The following is a 20,666-nucleotide window of genomic DNA, read 5'->3' on the forward strand; positions in this document are numbered from 1 at the left end:
ACAACACAAACAATTCTCAACTTGCAGCTGTCACAGTCGCAGTACAATAATATTTAACGTTTATATCATATTACTATTATACAACACACTGTAAATACATGGTTAGAGAACAAAAACAACATTGTATAGTTTAGAATATCGGCCACCCTTATAATGAATGAAGTTTTGTAAACAATAGATAACGCAGTTAATGGTAGCAACAGTGGCAGGATCCTGCAGTCTTCTATGCGCGTCTGATACGGTGCAGACCGGGTACACAAACTGCCTTTTGTTTATTTTTGTCATGTGTGTTGTGTTGATGTAACTAATAACAATTTTGACGAAGCTAACGCTGATCTTATCTTTGATGATGGTATAATATACCAAAACATGTACGCGATTTTTGAGCTCAAGCTGTAAGACAAGGTATGTTTTGGCCTATATATTGTTAAAGTTTAAATAAAAAGAAGTAGAATAAGCATTACATGACTAGCAATTGTGTCTACCACAATTGGTTAAAATTGATATTTTAGCAATAAGCAATCAAGTTTTGTTCTGCTGGTCTCACAGTGTTCTTGATTATTTTTATTATTTCTGTGACCAGTATCTTAATTTCATTGGATTCTGGTTATTTTACAGACGCGTAATACTCTTCGTATTTAGTGAATTCTTGCTAATGAAGTCGATGAAATTAGTCATGTTGAAAGTACTTTAAGTGATATGAGGTGTAGTATGTGGAAAATAAGAAACAATGTCTGATCATAACATAGTAAATGAAAGATATATTTGAAGAGGTTCTTTCAAATATAAAGTAGAATATTTTTGTTTCCATGGCTGTGGAACGAGTAGATGAGAGAGAGTATGGGCTATGAGGACTGTAGTGATACTGAGATGTCATTTATTTAGCAATAGTCTTTCCCTCTCAGAGAGGCAAGAACAACAATTATACAGCTTAATTTTGTGTTTTGTTTTTAACGATTATAGGTGCCAAATCCTGGGACTTGCATAGTAACTCGCATTAAGTGTACAGCTAACCGCATCAATCAGATCAAATACACCACAATAAAATAACATTCTCTTTTAAATTTGTTTTCCAATATAAGGAGTCATTCATTCATACTAGATTTGTCCACTCATGTCATACAGAGATTTTCCTTTTTATTCACTATTTAAAAAAATTGATAGTAACCAAAACTTAAATAAACCCTTTGTTTAAGCTTATTACCGATATTGGATAGTTGGTTATTGCTGATTGAATATATTGATGATGGATCCCTTCATAAACTTAAGTGTACAATCAGTTCTTGGTTAAATCTGAATGAGCTGTGACTAAAATATTTGTAAACAATAAAAAAACAACTTAAATCCAACTTAACACTGATTGCATGACATGAGCAACAGATTATCTGAGTTCAGTAGGCAATATAATGTGCAAACATTCTGTATAACGCTTGTACTCATACTTACATCGAAGTAATGTTTTTGATGGCTATTGTTTGGTTAATTGAGTAGTGAATTATATAGTGTTTATTTGTAAGTAATGAGGTGACATACACTGTCCTGTTGGACTAATTTTGAATGTTGTGGTCTGTAGGTGAACCAACAGTACATAGTGGGTGTACTGGTCACTCTTCTCGTCGCTATCCTTATTTCTCTGGGTCTATATCCTTCCAGTTAACCCTGTCATACATATCCGTCATACATTTGCTTGTTAGCAAAATTATAAATCAAACGTATATAAACATATCACTAATTATATTACAGAATATATTAATTTAAGTTTTAAAAAGTTAACGTTAGAGTTTGAAAGACATGTACATTTAGATATATTTACAAATAACAAAATAATGAAGAACGTTATTCAAGAATATTATTTTGTATTCAATGTGATATTATTTACATTATATTTGAAATTTATTGATGCTTTCTTGATTATGTTTATCATTCCTGTGACCAGTTCCATAATTCCATTGGACTCTGGTGATTTTACAAACTTTAATATTATTCAGGTATTTTAATAGTCCAGTTGGGTTTAAACTCAACATGGTAATTTAGAAATTGAACTGATTTTAAATCCAAATACAGAGGATCACACAATTAGAAATTTGATAAAAGATGATGTAATTTAATTATTAAATTTGTACATCTATTAAACTTTAATTCACATTTTATTCACAGTCAATAACTAGGTATTTCCTATCTTTCCAGTATCCTTTCTTTGGCCCATACCAACAATCTACTCTTAAGGTAAAGTTTTGTGGTTCAATTTGAAACTGGTTTGGGTTTTTGTTGGATTAACATATTTTTTTCTAATATAATTATAATGTTTTGTTCTGTAACTAAATTTGGAATATTAATTTGGTTTTGGAATTTTTATTATGTAGCTCAATAGTATTAACTTATTGTTTATTTACATGTATTGTCAGGGGTGTAAGAAATTACAGTGGTCATGGTTATTTTTCATGGTGAGATGAATTTACTGTAAGAGTTAAACTTCTGAAGTGTAATTATTTTAATGTGTATTATCTTTGTGTTGTACTGCAGGGTGGCCCATAAGTCAGTTGTCAGAAATGAAAATACAAAGTTACCAGAAAAGTGCAAATACCTTATTTGTACAAAGTACTATATTAATGTAATTATTATTATTTATTTTTAATTGTTAATTTAAAGAGTATCTAGCCTACATTAGGTGCTCAAAATGGCTTCCACGTTGTTCTATACAAACATCGTCTTAAAAAATTGCAAGTGACAACTGACTTATGGGCCACCCTGTATATTCACTAGTTAAAATTCATACCTATCCAAGATGGGATCGATAGATATTGATAATGTTGTATGGGATTAGTTATTTAAAGAGTATACTATGTTTCGAACAGATTGTGGTAAACTACAAAGAGGACTTGATATAACTAACCGATGCAGTCTGATGTACCAGGGATACTGTACAACATGAGTTCTTCTCTGTTATCTAACATGTAATATCAGTGTTGTGTACCAAGGCTTTGTAACTAACCAGTTCACACTGCATCATAACATTGCTTACGCAATTAAATTCTTGAGATATTTCAGCCTCACTGTAGAGAGCAGTGGGGCTTCTTAATATCTCAAGAATTGTATTGCGTAAGCAATGTTTCGATGCAGTGTGAACCAAAAGACTGGTGTTAGTTATGACCACTGCTCATGTAAGCCTAAAAATTAAGATAACTATCGTTTCTTTAAAGCATTGACTTCCAAGATGGAAAGACTGGAGAAAGTTGTTCCATCTGGAAGAACAGGAAGCCTTTCTCAAAGGAAGTATTTTACGATTTGTTACACTTCTTGTTAAAACTTACTCTCATTAATACATTTGCTGCTGAAAAAAATTTGACCGATCATGGTAAATGCATTAAAATATACATTTTTTACTTACCCAAAATGAAGTCAGAACAGCCAAAAAGGTTGTACAAGGTTGTCCAGGTAACACCACTGCCAGATTTGATGACGTCATAACTGTGACAACAATTGTTGTCAGCCGCACCTGGTGCCGGTCCCCGCTTAGTCAGTACCACAGGACACGGTCTATTACTCCCGAATGGCACTGTCACTCGTGGAAGACATTGTCTATCGGGGGAAACACAATAGGGGACAAATAGTGGGGGGAAAAAAAATTGTTTTGTGTTAAAAATTGAAAATAGTCCATAAACATAGACTGAACTCGCATCGGCAGAACTCTTTGAACTTCAATTGGAACTGTCCTGTTCACTCAAAGTCTTCTACTAGTTCATTTTTGTCCTCCATATTGCCTAAATACAATAATAAAGAAACATACACAGTCACCTTACGCCATATACTACACACAATAAACAATACAGCACAGCCAGCGAACAAAAATTTCGAACCACGAACGGATTGCAAATAAACAACGTAAGAAACAGGCACAACACTCGGTAAACGGCACAATGTTCCACGGCAACTGCTAGGCTCACATTGAGGCAATGTTAGCCAAGCGAGTAGATGTTTGCTATTGTTGTCATCCGCATGGCGCGCCAGTATTGTCGTCACCCACGGTGAATGTGTTAACATTTTTCCTGGATCCTTGATATCCACAAGGACTAGACTTACATTTTATCATTCCTGAAAGGCTGTGCAGACCAGAATTCAAGTATAAAATACGTTATTCTTTAGGTGAATGCATGAATCCTTGTGTGGAACACAATGGTCACACAAGTGCATATAACACTTCATGAATCAGTGGTATTTTGCATATTAACTAGTAATATTACAGAGTTAGCGCAAACTTGTACTTGTTTTGTGAAAATTAGAAAAAACTAATGTCTAATCCATAGTAGTGCTGTGGAACACAAAGAAAAAAATACAGAAGTAAGATTACTGTTACACCGGTGATTGAATCAATGGTGACTATCCATTGTAGTAATTTCGTGTTTGGCCTTGGAACTGCAGTATCAGCCTCATTTGTGGGACACAAGTGGAATCCTGAAACTATGAGTATATGCATGCAGTGCAACCCTCATTATTCCTGAATCAGAAACTGTTGATTAAGCTTTATGCAGGTTTTTGGGGTCTCTAGTAATCTTTAGGGTATTTGTTTCCCGGCTTAGAAAAAAAAACTTCATATAAACATAAGTTAGACCTGATTAGCTTATTTCTCTGTGTAATTTTTATTGTAAAATTCATAACTCATAAAAGGTGTTTAAAATAAATATTTTCACTGCATATAAATTTTCTTAAAATTGGATAACAAATATAGTACCTTGGAAGGATAACAGAATTTGGGCTTTCACTTTGAGAGTACATGTATTAAATTTGGAACAATGCGAAAGAGTGAAGTAGGGAGTTCTCTTTCATCGATATAAAAATGCACCTTATTAGGAATTAGTGATATAGTCACAAAGCTAAACTAGACAACCAACAAAGGCACATCATCAATCTCATCTGGGGTAGCTACAAGTAGAAAATGGCAAATAGCACCAGCTCCATTTTGGAATCCATGTCACTTTTTCTTTCAACGAGCTATAAAATATTACATAATCATGTAATTCAGTAAAATAACTGTGATGTCCCTCCAAGGGCTGTACCCAGAGCAAACTTTATATTGGTCTTGCTTGAAAATTCTACAAATAAATCTGTGATAGCTATGACTTTGCACCCTGTTGTGTCGTCTATACAGCAACTGCTGCTATAAGCTGTGCGTTTGTAACGGCATGTAGAGAGTACAGCTGAACTAACAGATATACTGAAAGTCATGTTTATCTCAAGTGGTCGAATAGTACTGACTCGTTAAGTTGACTACTTGTAATTTGGGACATGTTCTCAAAACACGTCTTTTTATGAGACATCTACTGATCCGTTTATAGGTTGTAATCACGAGGAACTCAAATTACCTTCTTGTGGTTCCCTATAGTTCACGGAAAAAATCAGAGATGAGACGGCTGAAAAAGATTAAAGTAAAAGTGGGAAAGTTGTTAATCGGGAGAATTAGCTGACAAAGACAAGATGAGGTAAGAACTTCAAAAACGCAATCATCACTTGGGCGATTTTGTATAATTCTATTCAAAGAGGAGGAGTGGTGTTGTGCCAGTTGCACATTGCCCACTAGTACTTTTCCGTTGGGTTTCTCATGAACTCTGGTCCATCTCCATTTTGTTCCATTTTTGACCAACCTAGAATGTTTAGCAAATTCTGCTTCAATACGGCCATAACAGACAGATGGAGTCTTATCGCTCGCTTTCAACTCCTCAAGAACTGTTTCACATAGGGTTGAACCTCCCAATATGATAATTAAAAGTTGTGTCAAGTACATCTGAAATATCAACAAAAAATCTATAAACGTTTCTTTTAGTTGCTAACCCCAAATTAATCTAATTGCCAAGTAAACATATTCTCACTTATGATTTTCTTTTTCACAAAAATTCAACTACCTAGACAATTCCACATTTGGTTGTCCTGTATTCTGTGAATACCATTAACACCCCTAAAACTCAGAGACCATGACCTATCCTCCAACAAATATAGTTTGGCTTATTTAGTTTGCAATACCGTATAATTCCAAGTCTTTTTCAGTTCTAGGTTTACCTCAATCTCTGATTACAATAGTAGACAGTAATTAGAAATGCTTCCCTTTCATTGTAGTAATGTATGAACAAGTTCGTAGCAGAGACTCTTGTTGTGTTTTGTGACGTTCAGAAAGAACTTTTAGATCGATCTAGCACACTATCCTAACACTTCCGTCTCCTCTGTTTCACAGATTGTACAAAAGTTATTTTTGTTTAGAAACATTTAAAAAAATGTACGCTTTCCAATCCAATTATTCTGAACCAGTTTTTTTTTCATTTAGATCCATTTAATTTTGAGGCAAAACTATATATTTCTGTCTGTGTATAGTCTGAAAAGACATTTCCTTCACTTCTTTACGGCTGAAACAAACATTTCTATAGTAAAGTATATTTTTGTTTAGAAACATTTAATTTTGAGGCAAAACTATATATTTCTGTCTGGGTATAGTCTGAAAAGACATTTCCTTCACTTCTTTACGGCTGAAACAAACATTTCTATAGTAAAGTATATTTTTGTTTAGAAACATTTAATTTTGAGGCAAAACTATATATTTCTGTCTGTGTATAGTCTGAAAAGACATTTCCTTCACTTCTTTACGGCTGAAACAAACATTTCTATAGTAAAGTATATTTTTGTTTAGAAACATTTAATTTTGAGGCAAAACTATATATTTCTGTCTGTGTATAGTCTGAAAAGACATTTCCTTCACTTCTTTACGGCTGAAACAAACATTTCTATAGTAAAGTATATTTTTGTTTAGAAACATTTAATTTTGAGGCAAAACTATATATTTCTGTCTGGGTATAGTCTGAAAAGACATTTCCTTCACTTCTTTACGGCTGAAACAAACATTTCTATAGTAAAGTATATTTTTGTTTAGAAACATTTAATTTTGAGGCAAAACTATATATTTCTGTCTGTGTATAGTCTGAAAAGACATTTCCTTCACTTCTTTACGGCTGAAACAAACATTTCTATAGTAAAGTATATTTTTGTTTAGAAACATTTAATTTTGAGGCAAAACTATATATTTCTGTCTGTGTATAGTCTGAAAAGACATTTCCTTCACTTCTTTACGGCTGAAACAAACATTTCTATAGTAAAGTATATTTTTGTTTAGAAACATTTAATTTTGAGGCAAAACTATATATTTCTGTCTGGGTATAGTCTGAAAAGACATTTCCTTCACTTCTTTACGGCTGAAACAAACATTTCTATAGTAAAGTATATTTTTGTTTAGAAACATTTAATTTTGAGGCAAAACTATATATTTCTGTCTGGGTATAGTCTGAAAAGACATTTCCTTCACTTCTTTACGGCTGAAACAAACATTTCTATAGTAAAGTATATTTTTGTTTAGAAACATTTAATTTTGAGGCAAAACTATATATTTCTGTCTGTGTATAGTCTGAAAAGACATTTCCTTCACTTCTTTACGGCTGAAACAAACATTTCTATAGTAAAGTATATTTTTGTTTAGAAACATTTAATTTTGAGGCAAAACTATATATTTCTGTCTGGGTATAGTCTGAAAAGACATTTCCTTCACTTCTTTACGGCTGAAACAAACATTTCTATAGTAAAGTATATTTTTGTTTAGAAACATTTAATTTTGAGGCAAAACTATATATTTCTGTCTGTGTATAGTCTGAAAAGACATTTCCTTCACTTCTTTACGGCTGAAACAAACATTTCTATAGTAAAGTATATTTTTGTTTAGAAACATTTAATTTTGAGGCAAAACTATATATTTCTGTCTGTGTATAGTCTGAAAAGACATTTCCTTCACTTCTTTACGGCTGAAACAAACATTTCTATAGTAAAGTATATTTTTGTTTAGAAACATTTAATTTTGAGGCAAAACTATATATTTCTGTCTGTGTATAGTCTGAAAAGACATTTCCTTCACTTCTTTACGGCTGAAACAAACATTTCTATAGTAAAGTATATTTTTGTTTTAGAAACATTTAATTTTGAGGCAAAACTATATATTTCTGTCTGTGTATAGTCTGAAAAGACATTTCCTTCACTTCTTTACGGCTGAAACAAACATTTCTATAGTAAAGTATATTTTTGTTTAGAAACATTTAATTTTGAGACAAAACTATATATTTCTGTCTGTGTATAGTCTGAAAAGACATTTCCTTCACTTCTTTACGGCTGAAACAAACATTTCTATAGTAAAGTATATTTTTGTTTAGAAACATTTAATTTTGAGGCAAAACTATATATTTCTGTCTGTGTATAGTCTGAAAAGACATTTCCTTCACTTCTTTACGGCTGAAACAAACATTTCTATAGTAAAGTATATTTTTGTTTAGAAACATTTAATTTTGAGGCAAAACTATATATTTCTGTCTGTGTATAGTCTGAAAAGACATTTCCTTCACTTCTTTACGGCTGAAACAAACATTTCTATAGTAAAGTATATTTTTGTTTTAGAAACATTTAATTTTGAGGCAAAACTATATATTTCTGTCTGTGTATAGTCTGAAAAGACATTTCCTTCACTTCTTTACGGCTGAAACAAACATTTCTATAGTAAAGTATATTTTTGTTTAGAATCCATTTAATTTTGAGACAAAACTATATATTTCTGTCTGTGTATAGTTTGAAAAGACATTTCCTTCACTTCTTTACGGCTGAAACAAACATTTCTATAGTAAAGTATATTTTTGTTTAGAAACATTTAATTTTGAGGCAAAACTATATATTTCTGTCTGGGTATAGTCTGAAAAGACATTTCCTTCACTTCTTTACGGCTGAAACAAACATTTCTATAGTAAAGTATATTTTTGTTTAGAAACATTTAATTTTGAGACAAAACTATATATTTCTGTCTGTGTATAGTCTGAAAAGACATTTCCTTCACTTCTTTACGGCTGAAACAATCTTTACACGACAAATTTAAATAACAAGTCTTTCAACATATTCCGATTAAAATAACAATCTTTGTTTTCTAATACCTATGTTTCATAAACAAAATAAAGTATTTTGCAAACCCTAGACAAATTATTCTAAGACAACATTTTATGAATTTTGAACATTTCAGTATCTTACATTTATTTAGGAATTAAATTGTTTCAAATGGTTTTGAAACAAGCTAAAGATAGCAGCACACTTCAATAACCAACACTAGTTGTAAATAAAGAAACTGTGTCTGAATCAAACAAAGTCTTTATCAGCAACAAATTTTAAAAACCCAACCAGAAAATGAAAGTGCTACATTCAGATATTAAATTTTTTCAAGGTTTTTGACTAATGTTCAATTTTAAGCAAAGGCTTGAGCCTCTTATATACCTCATTTACATCCCAAAACATCTACATTGCACAAAATTTCAGTCTTGTTAATGCAAGAACAAATATTTAAAAATTCTGTTTCTATAAGGTTTTAATACACATTTCTCACAACTTAGTATAATAACTTAATATTTAAACAACATATTATCTACTCATAGAAGTTCTTTTCTAAGTTGAAGTTATTTGTTTCTGCAGTTGGTATATCGAGTACCAGACATGTAGGTGTTTTTGTGAGGTAATAAATGTAAGATTTTGTTCCATACCAAAGCATATGATAAAGTAAAGAAATTCAGAATCTGGTGTGAAAGTGTAAGTTGACAACAGTTACGCAGTAACCTGAAGAAAATTAAACTGTTCTGTCAGATTAGAGAATCTGCTAATACTCAATTCCTCTGTTCGTTAAACACCACCATGAACACGGATGTATTGCAATACCAAATGGTATCACAGATCTAAGATTCTCTTACCGTATCCCCTGCTGATACTTCGAGGCTCTGCTAATACTCAATTCCTCTGTTCGTTAAACACCACCATGAACACGGATGTATTGCAATACCAAATGGTATCACAGATCTAAGATTCTCTTACCGTATCCCCTGCTGATACTTCGAGGCTCTGCTAATACTCAATTCCTCTGTTCGTTAAACACCACCATGAACACGGATGTATTGCAATACCAAATGGTATCACAGATCTAAGATTCTCTTACCGTATCCCCTGCTGATACTTCGAGGCTCTGCTAATACTCAATTCCTCTGTTCGTTAAACACCACCATGAACACGGATGTATTGCAATACCAAATGGTATCACAGATCTAAGATTCTCTTACCGTATCCCCTGCTGATACTTCGAGGCTCTGCTAATACTGCTTAGGAAACGGATTTGGAAGACCTTCATTGGTGTAAAAAAATATACATTTTAAAAATGAAGACTAATGATAACTAGTTGGTACATAATAATCTCCTTTCTTGGTAAGTAGAAAAGTTAAACCGCACACAACTGCTTCCCAGCTAAAGAAATGTCTAAAATAGTGTTAAGATAGAGATGTCTTGATGTACTCAAGTAATAAAAGGTAATTATATCTGCATATAATTCGGGATATAATGAAGACAGGGAATTGATGTGTTGCTTAGAATGAACTGCTTGAATCACTCATAATGGAATGCACCCCAATAACTACTAATCTGGTAGGGATCCTGGATGGTGTTTGGCTTAATGGAATAATTTAACAATAAATAGGTTTTGTGTTTGTAATGTTATACGCAAAGTGATGGGAGTTGAGAATATTATTAGCTGTTTCGAAAAATTATGTTTTGATGTTAACTACAATGTTATGTAACATATATTATATTATTTATTTATTTTCTTTATTCGTTTACTTAAAGTGAATTCTGTTACTTTTATATTTTTGGTGGGAACATTCTTTTACTTGAGATGTAGATAAATGTTTAAAGGGGTTCTATTTATTGTTTGTCATTATGCATATTGAGTTTTTATTTATGTGATTATCAGAACAATAATTATTTGTTTGTTTGTTTGTAGAATGTGGTATTCGTGCTTCCACTGCTAGTTTTGTTCATTGCGATGACGATCGCCTTTCATCCCACTCTTGCTCGCCTCATGGGCACCATCGACTCTTCTCTGCCAAATACATAAAGCTGCGATCAACACCCAACTGCAGTGCCTTTATCACTCTCTTTCCTACCCTAATTATTTCCATGTGTCATATATATTTGTACGTTTTGTTACTGGCTATGAACTTCAAGTATGACTTGTGTTAAACGTAGAAAGTAATGTGTAGTTATATATATTTTCTAAGAATATTTGAGCTTATAATTTAGCTTGTGGATCGATTTATTTAATTTGGAGATCTTTTACAATGAGCGCACACCACCCATATGTTCTGTCCGGTGATGACGGCCGTTACTCGTCGCCGTCGCCGTACATAGATATAAATAATGTATCTTGTATAAAATTGTTTGAATACTGATGTGAATCGCACATCTTTTTGTCAAATGTGTGATAATAGGTGACAAAAGTCACTTTTTGTACATAGTATAAATTATATACATATATAAATATATAAATACTTTTAAAGTAATTAAATGTAGTTTGGAAGTTGTAATATCATAGCATAATGTAAATTCCATTGATTTCCATTCATTATGTGAATTATATCACAGTTTGATTTTAGTTTTAACAATAAGTACGTCTTACTGGCTTACTTCCTTGGCCTCTGAAACCTGAGTAGATTTTTGACCTCTCCATTTCATTCTACCCTGTGCTGCTTGCAGTGTAATTCCCATTCTACCAATGTCATTGTCAACTCTGTCAGTCTCTGTCTGCCAAGTGGTCTTCTTCCTATCAGGTCTCATAGGCAGATCATTGCTTTCTCCTTTCCTCCACTCATGTTCCATCCATCTTAATCTGTGGCTCGGTTTTTCTGGAGAGTCATTTATACTGAAAATTAATGTCTCAGGACTATTTTTATCTTCTTGATGCGATAATCTGTAGTTGATTTCCTTTGATATTTAAATTCTGTCACCCTTTTAATAATCAAATCATTACACTCAGACTTTCCTGTTCAGTGGTCTAGTCCTTATTGCCACTTTCACATATTTTGTTTCATTTTTATTAATTTCAAAGTCCTACACAATTTCCTTCTGCAATTAGTGTTGTTTTATCGATCTCACTAGACTCTTTATTTCATATTATAGGTTATTAATAGATAAAATATCGCATCTATTGTAGAATTACATTTTCTGAAACCGAACTGATGGCTATTCAATATTTGTTTTTCTTCCAAGAAAGAAATATCCTCAGAAATTTTATCTAAAAAAAAAAACTTTGTAAGCTACTGGCATATGTAAATTTTGAATTTATTTCCATTTAATTTGCATTGAATCAGCTCTTCCCACCATAGATGTGTTATGGCATATACCATTTGAATTGTTCTTTTTTATTACTCTTGTGTATAGGTTCAACCTATGAAATTTTAATTCCCTTCGGAAAATGTCCAATCTCAAAAGATGTGTTAATGATTATAGTGAGTGGTTTAGAAATTTTATATCTTTGCATACCTGTAATATACAACATGGGACTTCATCAATAGGCCACAAGTTTAAGCCTACAGCCAAATAAAATGCATTTATATTCTGGAGTACTGGTCCGGTACATTTCATCCTGTCAGTTTTAAAATGTCCTCAATAAAGTAACTGTACATTACTTGTTCATTACATGTCAAGTCCACCCCATTCCCTACTGTCGAGGTGTCCTTCTCCTGAGACTTATGACCTTTTCATCAATTTATTTAACGTGTGATTATCTACACTAAAAATGTCTTTGGAAAGCAAATGTGAAATATGTACAAATCTCATTAGGCGTGTTATTCACATTTTTGGTCTAACTCAGATAAAAGTAATTATTTAAAGTTGTTTATTTCATTTATTATCCGCTTCTCTGTTTCTTTAAATATTGTTTAAAAAAAAGGCTTATGACTTGATAATTCCCAACCTTCAAATTATTGTGTGATCCTGAGATGTAGTGGTGGAGGTGTACTATTTATTCTCTCTGAAATCATCTGTTTCTTTTCCAGCTTCAAAGATTACCTAAATTTGATGTAAATTTTGTCAACTTTCGGTTCATTCCTCTCAACTTCAACATATACATTTTAATGTCAGTTGAGCCAATTTACAATGATACTTCCTTAATTTTTGTACATTTTAATGTCAGTTGAGCCAATGTACAATGATACTTCCTTAATTTTTGTACATTTTAATGTCAGTTGAGCCAATGTACAATGATACTTCCTCTAATTTTTGTATTACGGTGTTATCATTATCAATATTTTTCACTAATCCCATTGAGTTACCCACTGAGTTACTATAATTCATGTAGATTATAGTACTCACATGTATCACGGGCCAATGTGTTCATCGTTTACTGTCATTCCGAATGTCCTTATTACGGTATACCCTGTCCATTGCCGTTTGATTAGGGTTGGGTATGGTTTGGTGTATTTATTTTGTAAAAATGTTAGTATAATGTTTTGTTTTCGTAATATTAATAGCATAAAACTATTAGACAATTTATACAATAGAATGAGTGGAAATCATTGGAATTCAAACTAAACGAATGCTTGAAAACCTATTTTATCTTTTTTAGCCTAGCAATACCTTGTTATTTGTTATTGTGTCTAGTCATTGAACCTTGATTACACACATCCCATGTTGTTATCATCTTTTATTTGTTATTAGTTGATGTATTTCACTATTAGTCTAGTTAGACAATTCCTGGTATAGTTTACAGTTATGTGGCCAACGATTAATTAGAGTTCAATGCTAAAGAGTATAGTGTGTCATCAGTGATTGAGTTTTAGTGCATAAATGTATACACATGTTCCAATATGGACCAATTTGACCAAGTAAGTGATCATGTATTGATGATCAAGTAATTTTTTTTATAGACAACATTTTAACTTAAACCAAAAACCTTTTAGCAAAACTTCCAATGACAATTGGACATCTACCATAACTGTTGTATTATATTAACAATATAAAAATATGGCTCAAGTTTTGTCTGACAACTGGGTGAGTGTGGGTTGGTTGAGCACAGTGCACTGTTATAGTGTATGGTTACAATACTTGTAACTTGTTACATTTTTTTGACATTTTAACTTCCTGTTCAGTTGACCATTGATGTGCTTTAAATTGAACAAATTTGTAAAATCAATAGAGTTTGTGGTAAAATTTGTCTCAAAACAGGTGTTTTTAGTTAGATTTATTTGTAGCCCATATTATACTATACACTATTTGCACCTACAAGCTAAATTTCATTAAAACTAGACCATTATTTAGGTCTTTTAGCATGATTTCAATCTTATTTTTTCCCAAAATTATTTTTAACTTTAAATCACGTAATGAAGTTAGTGAAGAGCAATTAATCCAATGTTTTAAGTAAAATTATTGCTTTTGTCAAAATCTTATGAAACTTTAAAAGTATGGTTTCACTTAATTTATAAAATGACTGGTCCCCAATCAAAATAATTTAAGAGGTGTGTGGATCTTATAGAAAGGCGTGGTACAATAAAAACCTAAAAACAATGCACGTGCCAAGTCTCAGGGAAGAGAGACCTCATCTTGTAGAAACTAGATTGCAGAAGTCCTTCCTAATCACCGGAACTTTTAATATCAGGTAGAGCACCCAGAAACGAGGTTATTAACTAGAATGGGCAGACAACAGGCTACCGGCCTGACCACTGGCTAACAAACTAAACACTTTGAAAAATAAATAATACATATGTTAGCAAACTACATAAATATACATTTGAGAAAGATTTTCCCAATGGTTAAATTTGCAGGTCTCTAGACAATATAATCATTTTTTTAAATAAGTCATATTTTGGTTTCAAAAGAGCTTAAAACGAGTGTTAAAAGTGAAAATGTAAAAAGTAAATATATAAGATTTATGAATAATATGATTCTGGACTTTACCAACCCACAAATTGTAAGTGAAAGTGTAACTATATTCTTTAATCAATATGTTTACAATGCGCGAATGACCCAAACTATTTATAGTACAAAATCCTGAGTTAATGTCATAAAGTTGCCAGTTTTCATTGGCTATTTTATATACCAAAAAGTCAAATTTTTGTCACTTTTAAGTAGTTAATAAAAATCTTAGGACGTTTTATATATTGCAATATTATCTTAAGATTCTGGAAAAAATTATAGTATCAGATAAATAGAGAAGTAAAAGGGTATTTGCTATCAGCATTTAGTTAGTTTTTGTGCAAATTTTATTACTATTATTTCTTAATCTGATGTAATTTGTGCCAAACTCGGTTTGCCATGTCTTTCCATCCAATGGTAACCGGCGATCTGCATTTATACATTGTTACCATTATATGTATCAGATCAGTTACTAGGATCTTGACAGTAGATTAGAAACACCTTACAATATTATTGTTAGGCAATAATTTGCAGAAGACTTAATTTTCTTTAATAACGTGTCTTGCTGTTTCGTTAGATACAGCAGCTATAAACTTTGTTCTGTTTGATTGTTTAGAACCAAATTGATGTTTTGTTTGTGTCCATTGTATTCATGTTTTGTTGTGCTCATTGTATTCATATTTATTTTGTGTTTCTATAAAATTTGATCTGTTATAAAACAACTGACTGGGCATGTGCTTCTGTTAACATGATTCGTACACCTCACATCTGTGTACTGTTAAAATACTCATGATGATGTAGCTCCAACTTTTTACTGTATTTCTGTTTCTTCTCTAAGTGTTACTAGAGAAAATAACAATAAACTTTTAGTAAGTACTCGAGTAACACATGAAGATTTCATTGATACATTGAGAATCAGGAGATATATGTTATATGTAATAAAAGACGTACAATTATTTTCTTATACTACCTATTTCATTATTCGTTTATCTGTTGGCCAAACTTTCCTTTTGTCAAATCTGCTATTTTTCTTATGTACCATGAAATATTTGTGTTGTAATATGTTCTCTAAAGATACTAATTTAGCTGTAGCTGAAAGAAATTGTATCTGTTTACTTTTCTGATGTGTTGTCGAAAGTCACTACAATAAATATTATGGATAAGAATGCTAGTGTACTGTACGCTTTATTTACTTGTTACAACTAGGAGTTGCTGTCATCCTTCTTGTTGTCTTGTATGTATTGATTAACAAAATTGTCAAGTTGTTTCCGTATAAAAGATTTCAATAAAAATGCTCCATAATCCTTTGTTTTTAATAAAAACCAATGAGCTTAGTATTAGTGTATAGAGAGAATTACTATAAGGAAACTTCTGTTTCCTCTTTTTTCCAATTTTAGTGATACCTTCCAAAGGTTCCCCCTGTAAAGGGATAGGTTTCAACTATTGTATGGTTTTAACCTATATCAAATAAGTGTAATTTAAGTGTGCTTAATACAACTGGCACTGAGAAAGAGAATATTTTTTGTTTTTTTTTCATTTTCAGTGTGACCATAGTTAATAATTTTTTCAGATGTTGAGGTTCTGCATGAGTTTCCAAGGGAGAAGACAGAGAATATATGAAATAATCATTGGAAGCAATTTGTAACTGATATTCGTAATTGAAAAATCTACAAAAATTTAAGGAGTAATCAGAATGGCATTTATATATTCATTTCAGTAACAAAATAAAAACAAATCTTCCAAAATTATCAATAAGTTATAGGTCTTCAAACAGGTGTATCTTTCCGCCTGTAACATGTTTCTAGGAAAGTAAGGAAACAGGTTTTCGAGCAGTCTTCAGATTTGTTCAGTATTATTTATTTCAATCCTCTCCGGATCAATTCCCTGAAACCATGAAACCGATTAACTGAAGGAAGAATTCTAACGGCTTCGATAGATTCCTCAACAAACTAAAATGCCACAACAAAGATACTTGTGTCAGTTCCTGATAATATATATCATTTTTTTAGTATTTTATATGTTTAATCATTTTAGTACAAATAAACAATGTATTACCTTTTCTGTTAATATGTTTGTTTAGAGATATTCTCAATATGGTTCTCTTAAAAACATAAAAATTGCTTTATTATGCCATATTTGCGCATGCACTTTTAAAGTGAACTTTAGAAGTTTAGAACTTAAAATACCATCTTGGATGAATTTTTTAAAGTGAAAGCCGACTTAAAAAAGTTTATTGACTGTTTAAGTTTAATTTTTTGTAATTTCTATAAAATGCTTTTAATGTACAGTCACTTTACTTTGCTCATATATATTGGATTTTAGAATGTTAATCTATTTTTAGACACCATCTTTTAAATTTTGTTTTTACTAAACCCTCCATTTCTGGTTAGTTAGCTAGAATTTAATAAGGTTTTATACTTGTTTGTATTTGATTTCCAACTTTGTAAGGTAAATAATTATTAACTTCTTTCAAATGCCACGATCAATATCAATACACATGCATGTTAGAAAGCAACAATGCTGACAAAAATACATAAATTTGCTTTTAAACTCAAATAAATGAGCGGTTCTTTATTTCGGACTGTGGCACAAAAAGATAAATTAAAGGGACAGCAGATATTTAAACAGAACAGCCACTGAAAGGGTAAAATATGTACCTGCAAAAGGAAAAAAATTCAACACCTATATATAGACAGAGTTTAAGTATAAATATTATTAAATTAAATCTTCATGTAAGGGCTGAAGGTGATACTGTGGTACTATTTATCCTCTGAATGTTGACCTGTTCTGTTCAATGATAGTAGCAGTATTTGATCTGACCATAGGAACAAAGATTCTATTTCAATCCCCTTAGTCCACAGGTAGTTGCCCAGGTATTAATCACCAAATGAGTACCGACCTCTACCAGCCTTTCAGTTCACATAACAACTGATTTTGAAAGGTTTCAGTATATCTAGCCATTTGTGGTTACTTATTCAGATCTAAAACGTTATTGTTGAGATACCTTAAAAAATTGTATGAAGACCATTTGTTCCAACTGCAATCCCACACTATGACACTATTGTGGATTTTAAACCACAATACTTGGAAGTCAGATCTATTTGGGACGTTGAGGAGATAAAAACCTTAACAAGATATTCTCATGTTTGTATTCGTTCCAGGAAATTTGGTCACAACTATGGAAAGCTTCTACGATTGAAACATTTGATTTTATTATATTTTAATTATTTTACTACAGAACTGAAATATTTTAAGTATTAGCCATTTTACTTAGGGTACCCACAGTTCAATTTTGTTATATAAATGGGCCAGTTAAGTCAATTATTTGTAGCGCCGTTAGGAAGGAGCACTTTACTGTTATTCATCGATGTATGAAATATGCTGGCTCAAGTCTGTCTTACATCACTTGACCTCAAAACATTAGTTACCAACTTAAGGGCCCCATACACCTGCGAGTCTGGCTCGACTCGCCTAGAAATGGACCAAATCCGTCAGTGTATGGACAATAAAGAGCCGAGTTGAGTCAAATTCAGGCGAGCCGAGCCGGATCCGCCACTGCTTGCTGTGCGGCTAGGCTCGGGTATCAGTTCGCCAGTGTATGGCGCATTACGGATCGGACTCGTGCCCCCACCACCGAAAAATCTGTTCATTCCGTTCCGTCAAGGGTAAGGTGTTTTGTTTGTTTTGAGTTAACATGGCTGACTCCAAGTTACACATGAGCCATGATTTTTTAACAACATTTATTGAAGAGTATCGAAATTTGCCGATAGCATTTATTATGTAGAACGTCCGGTAGCCAGAAAACGGAGAGTAGCAGTGAGGCGTTCCTCTGGTGATATAGCGTTTCGCAGTATAGTGTCTTTTTTTGTTATAGCGGTTTAACCTTGTCCAATAACATGTTAAAACTTTCAGCTGACATCCTTAAATAGTTCTGATAGTCTTAGCGACTATCATTCCTAATAAAATTCAATAAATTCATGTGACTAAATCTCTTTCTATTTAGTAACCAATTCTTTGACCACATTACCCTTTTCTTCCGTTTCTTCTTAAATACACCTAGCTCATCTAACACTATGACCGCAGCTGCAACCTTCTTCGAAAAACTCATGTTTGCAACTGGGCGAACAAGATACGTAGGTGTATGGTGAATAATCAGCGGGTCCGGCTCGCAGGTGTATGGGGCCCTTTAGTCTGACTACTTGACTTGTGTAACAATAATGAGGAAAAGCAAACAGACCCAAGTCTGTCTTACATCACTTGACCTCAAAACATTAGTTACCAACTTAGTCTGACTACTTGACTTGTGTAACAATAATGAGGAAAAGCAAACAGACCCAAGTCTGTCTTACATCACTTGACCTCAAAACATTAGTTACCAACTTAGTCTGGCCACTTGACTTGTGTAACAATAATGAGGAAAAGCAAACAGACCCAAGTCTGTCTTACATCACTTGACCTCAAAACATTAGTTACCAACTTAGTCTGGCCACTTGACTTGTGTAACAATAATGAGGAAAAGCAAACAGACCCAAGTCTGTCTTACATCACTTGACCTCAAAACATTAGTTACCAACTTAGTCTGGCCACTTGACTTGTGTAACAATAATGAGGAAAAGCAAACAGACCCAAGTCTGTCTTACATCACTTGACCTCAAAACATTAGTTACCAACTTAGTCTGACTACTTGACTTGTATAACAATAATGAGGAAAAGCAAACAGACCCAAGTCTGTCTTACATCACTTGACCTCAAAACATTAGTTACCAACTTAGTCTGGCCACTTGACTTGTGTAACAATAATGAGGAAAAGCAAACAGACCCAAGTCTGTCTTACATCACTTGACCTCAAAACATTAGTTACCAACTTAGTCTGACTACTTGACTTGTATAACAATAATGAGGAAAAGCAAACAGACCCAAGTCTGTCTTACATCACTTGACCTCAAAACATTAGTTACCAACTTAGTCTGGCCACTTGACTTGTGTAACAATAATGAGGAAAAGCAAACAGACCCAAGTCTGTCTTACATCACTTGACCTCAAAACATTAGTTACCAACTTAGTCTGGCCACTTGACTTGTGTAACAATAATGAGGAAAAGCAAACAGACCCAAGTCTGTCTTACATCCCTGAAGATGTTTTATTTACAGCTGGTGGGGTCACATGAATCAGTCAATGGACCAGTTTAGAGCTAGTTAGCAGGCTGATTAATCAATGTATAAACTTTCAATATGAGTGATTCCGATTCAGAAGAAATCTTTGCAAGGGAGCCAAGTGTCTTGGCAAGATGATCAGATGAAATTGATCCTGCCAATTATAAAAAATATGTATTTATACATTTTCACTTGACATGTATTAGCTAAAGATCAGGGTTACATGTATAGTTGAGACGAGACTTTGGCTCTTGTGGGTCACAAGAAACAGCTGAATGTGTTACAAAGCACATATTTAATAGAGCTCAAAAGTGTGAGCATATCGCTATGTACAGCGACACGTGCACGGGGCAGAACCAGAATTGGAACTTTGCCCTCTCAATGCACAAATTGACTCAAATGAATAAAACAGATATAAAATTGTTGATTTAAAGTCGAAGTTCATTTTCATTTCTTCTAAATGATGGTGACTTTGCTTCAAATAATTTTGTGTGAAAAAGTTGTAGTTTATTTAGCATCCTAGTGCTATTGTGAATGTTGGAAAAAATTAAACACTTTTGAGCAATCCGGTGTACATGTTAGATGAGTGAGACTTTTACAATGAAAAATAACTTAAGCTTTGACGCGAATCCGTTTCTTGACATCATTGGACTTTTAATACATAAATAAATAGATACTTATATAGAAGCACCTCAATTATCGACTCCTATTTGTGCTTCTAGCCGAGCA

The 20,666-nt window shown here is 32.6% G+C and overlaps 1 protein-coding gene across 3 annotated transcripts in view; it reads left to right on the plus strand.

The window, feature by feature from the left end:
* LOC124368659 (sarcolemmal membrane-associated protein) overlaps nt 1–16,086 on the plus strand; it is a 142,219-nt gene extending 126,133 nt beyond the window's left edge. The window contains exons 21-22 of one of the 3 annotated variants that reach the window (XR_006922981.1): nt 1,574–2,226; nt 10,877–10,983. Coding sequence is in view for 2 of the 3 variants with exons in the window: in XM_046825913.1 (XP_046681869.1) it covers nt 2,188–2,226; nt 10,877–10,990 (153 nt within the window). In the remaining variant the exon portion in view is untranslated. Of the gene's footprint in view, nt 1–1,573; nt 2,227–10,876 lie in introns of all 3 variants that reach the window. The other 2 variants (XM_046825913.1, XM_046825914.1) reach the window with 2 other exon arrangements.
* The last annotated feature ends 4,580 nt before the right edge of the window (nt 16,087–20,666 follow it).

This window comes from Homalodisca vitripennis, chromosome X, assembly GCF_021130785.1.
Source record: "Homalodisca vitripennis isolate AUS2020 chromosome X, UT_GWSS_2.1, whole genome shotgun sequence".
Taxonomy (NCBI): Eukaryota; Metazoa; Arthropoda; class Insecta; order Hemiptera; family Cicadellidae; genus Homalodisca; species Homalodisca vitripennis.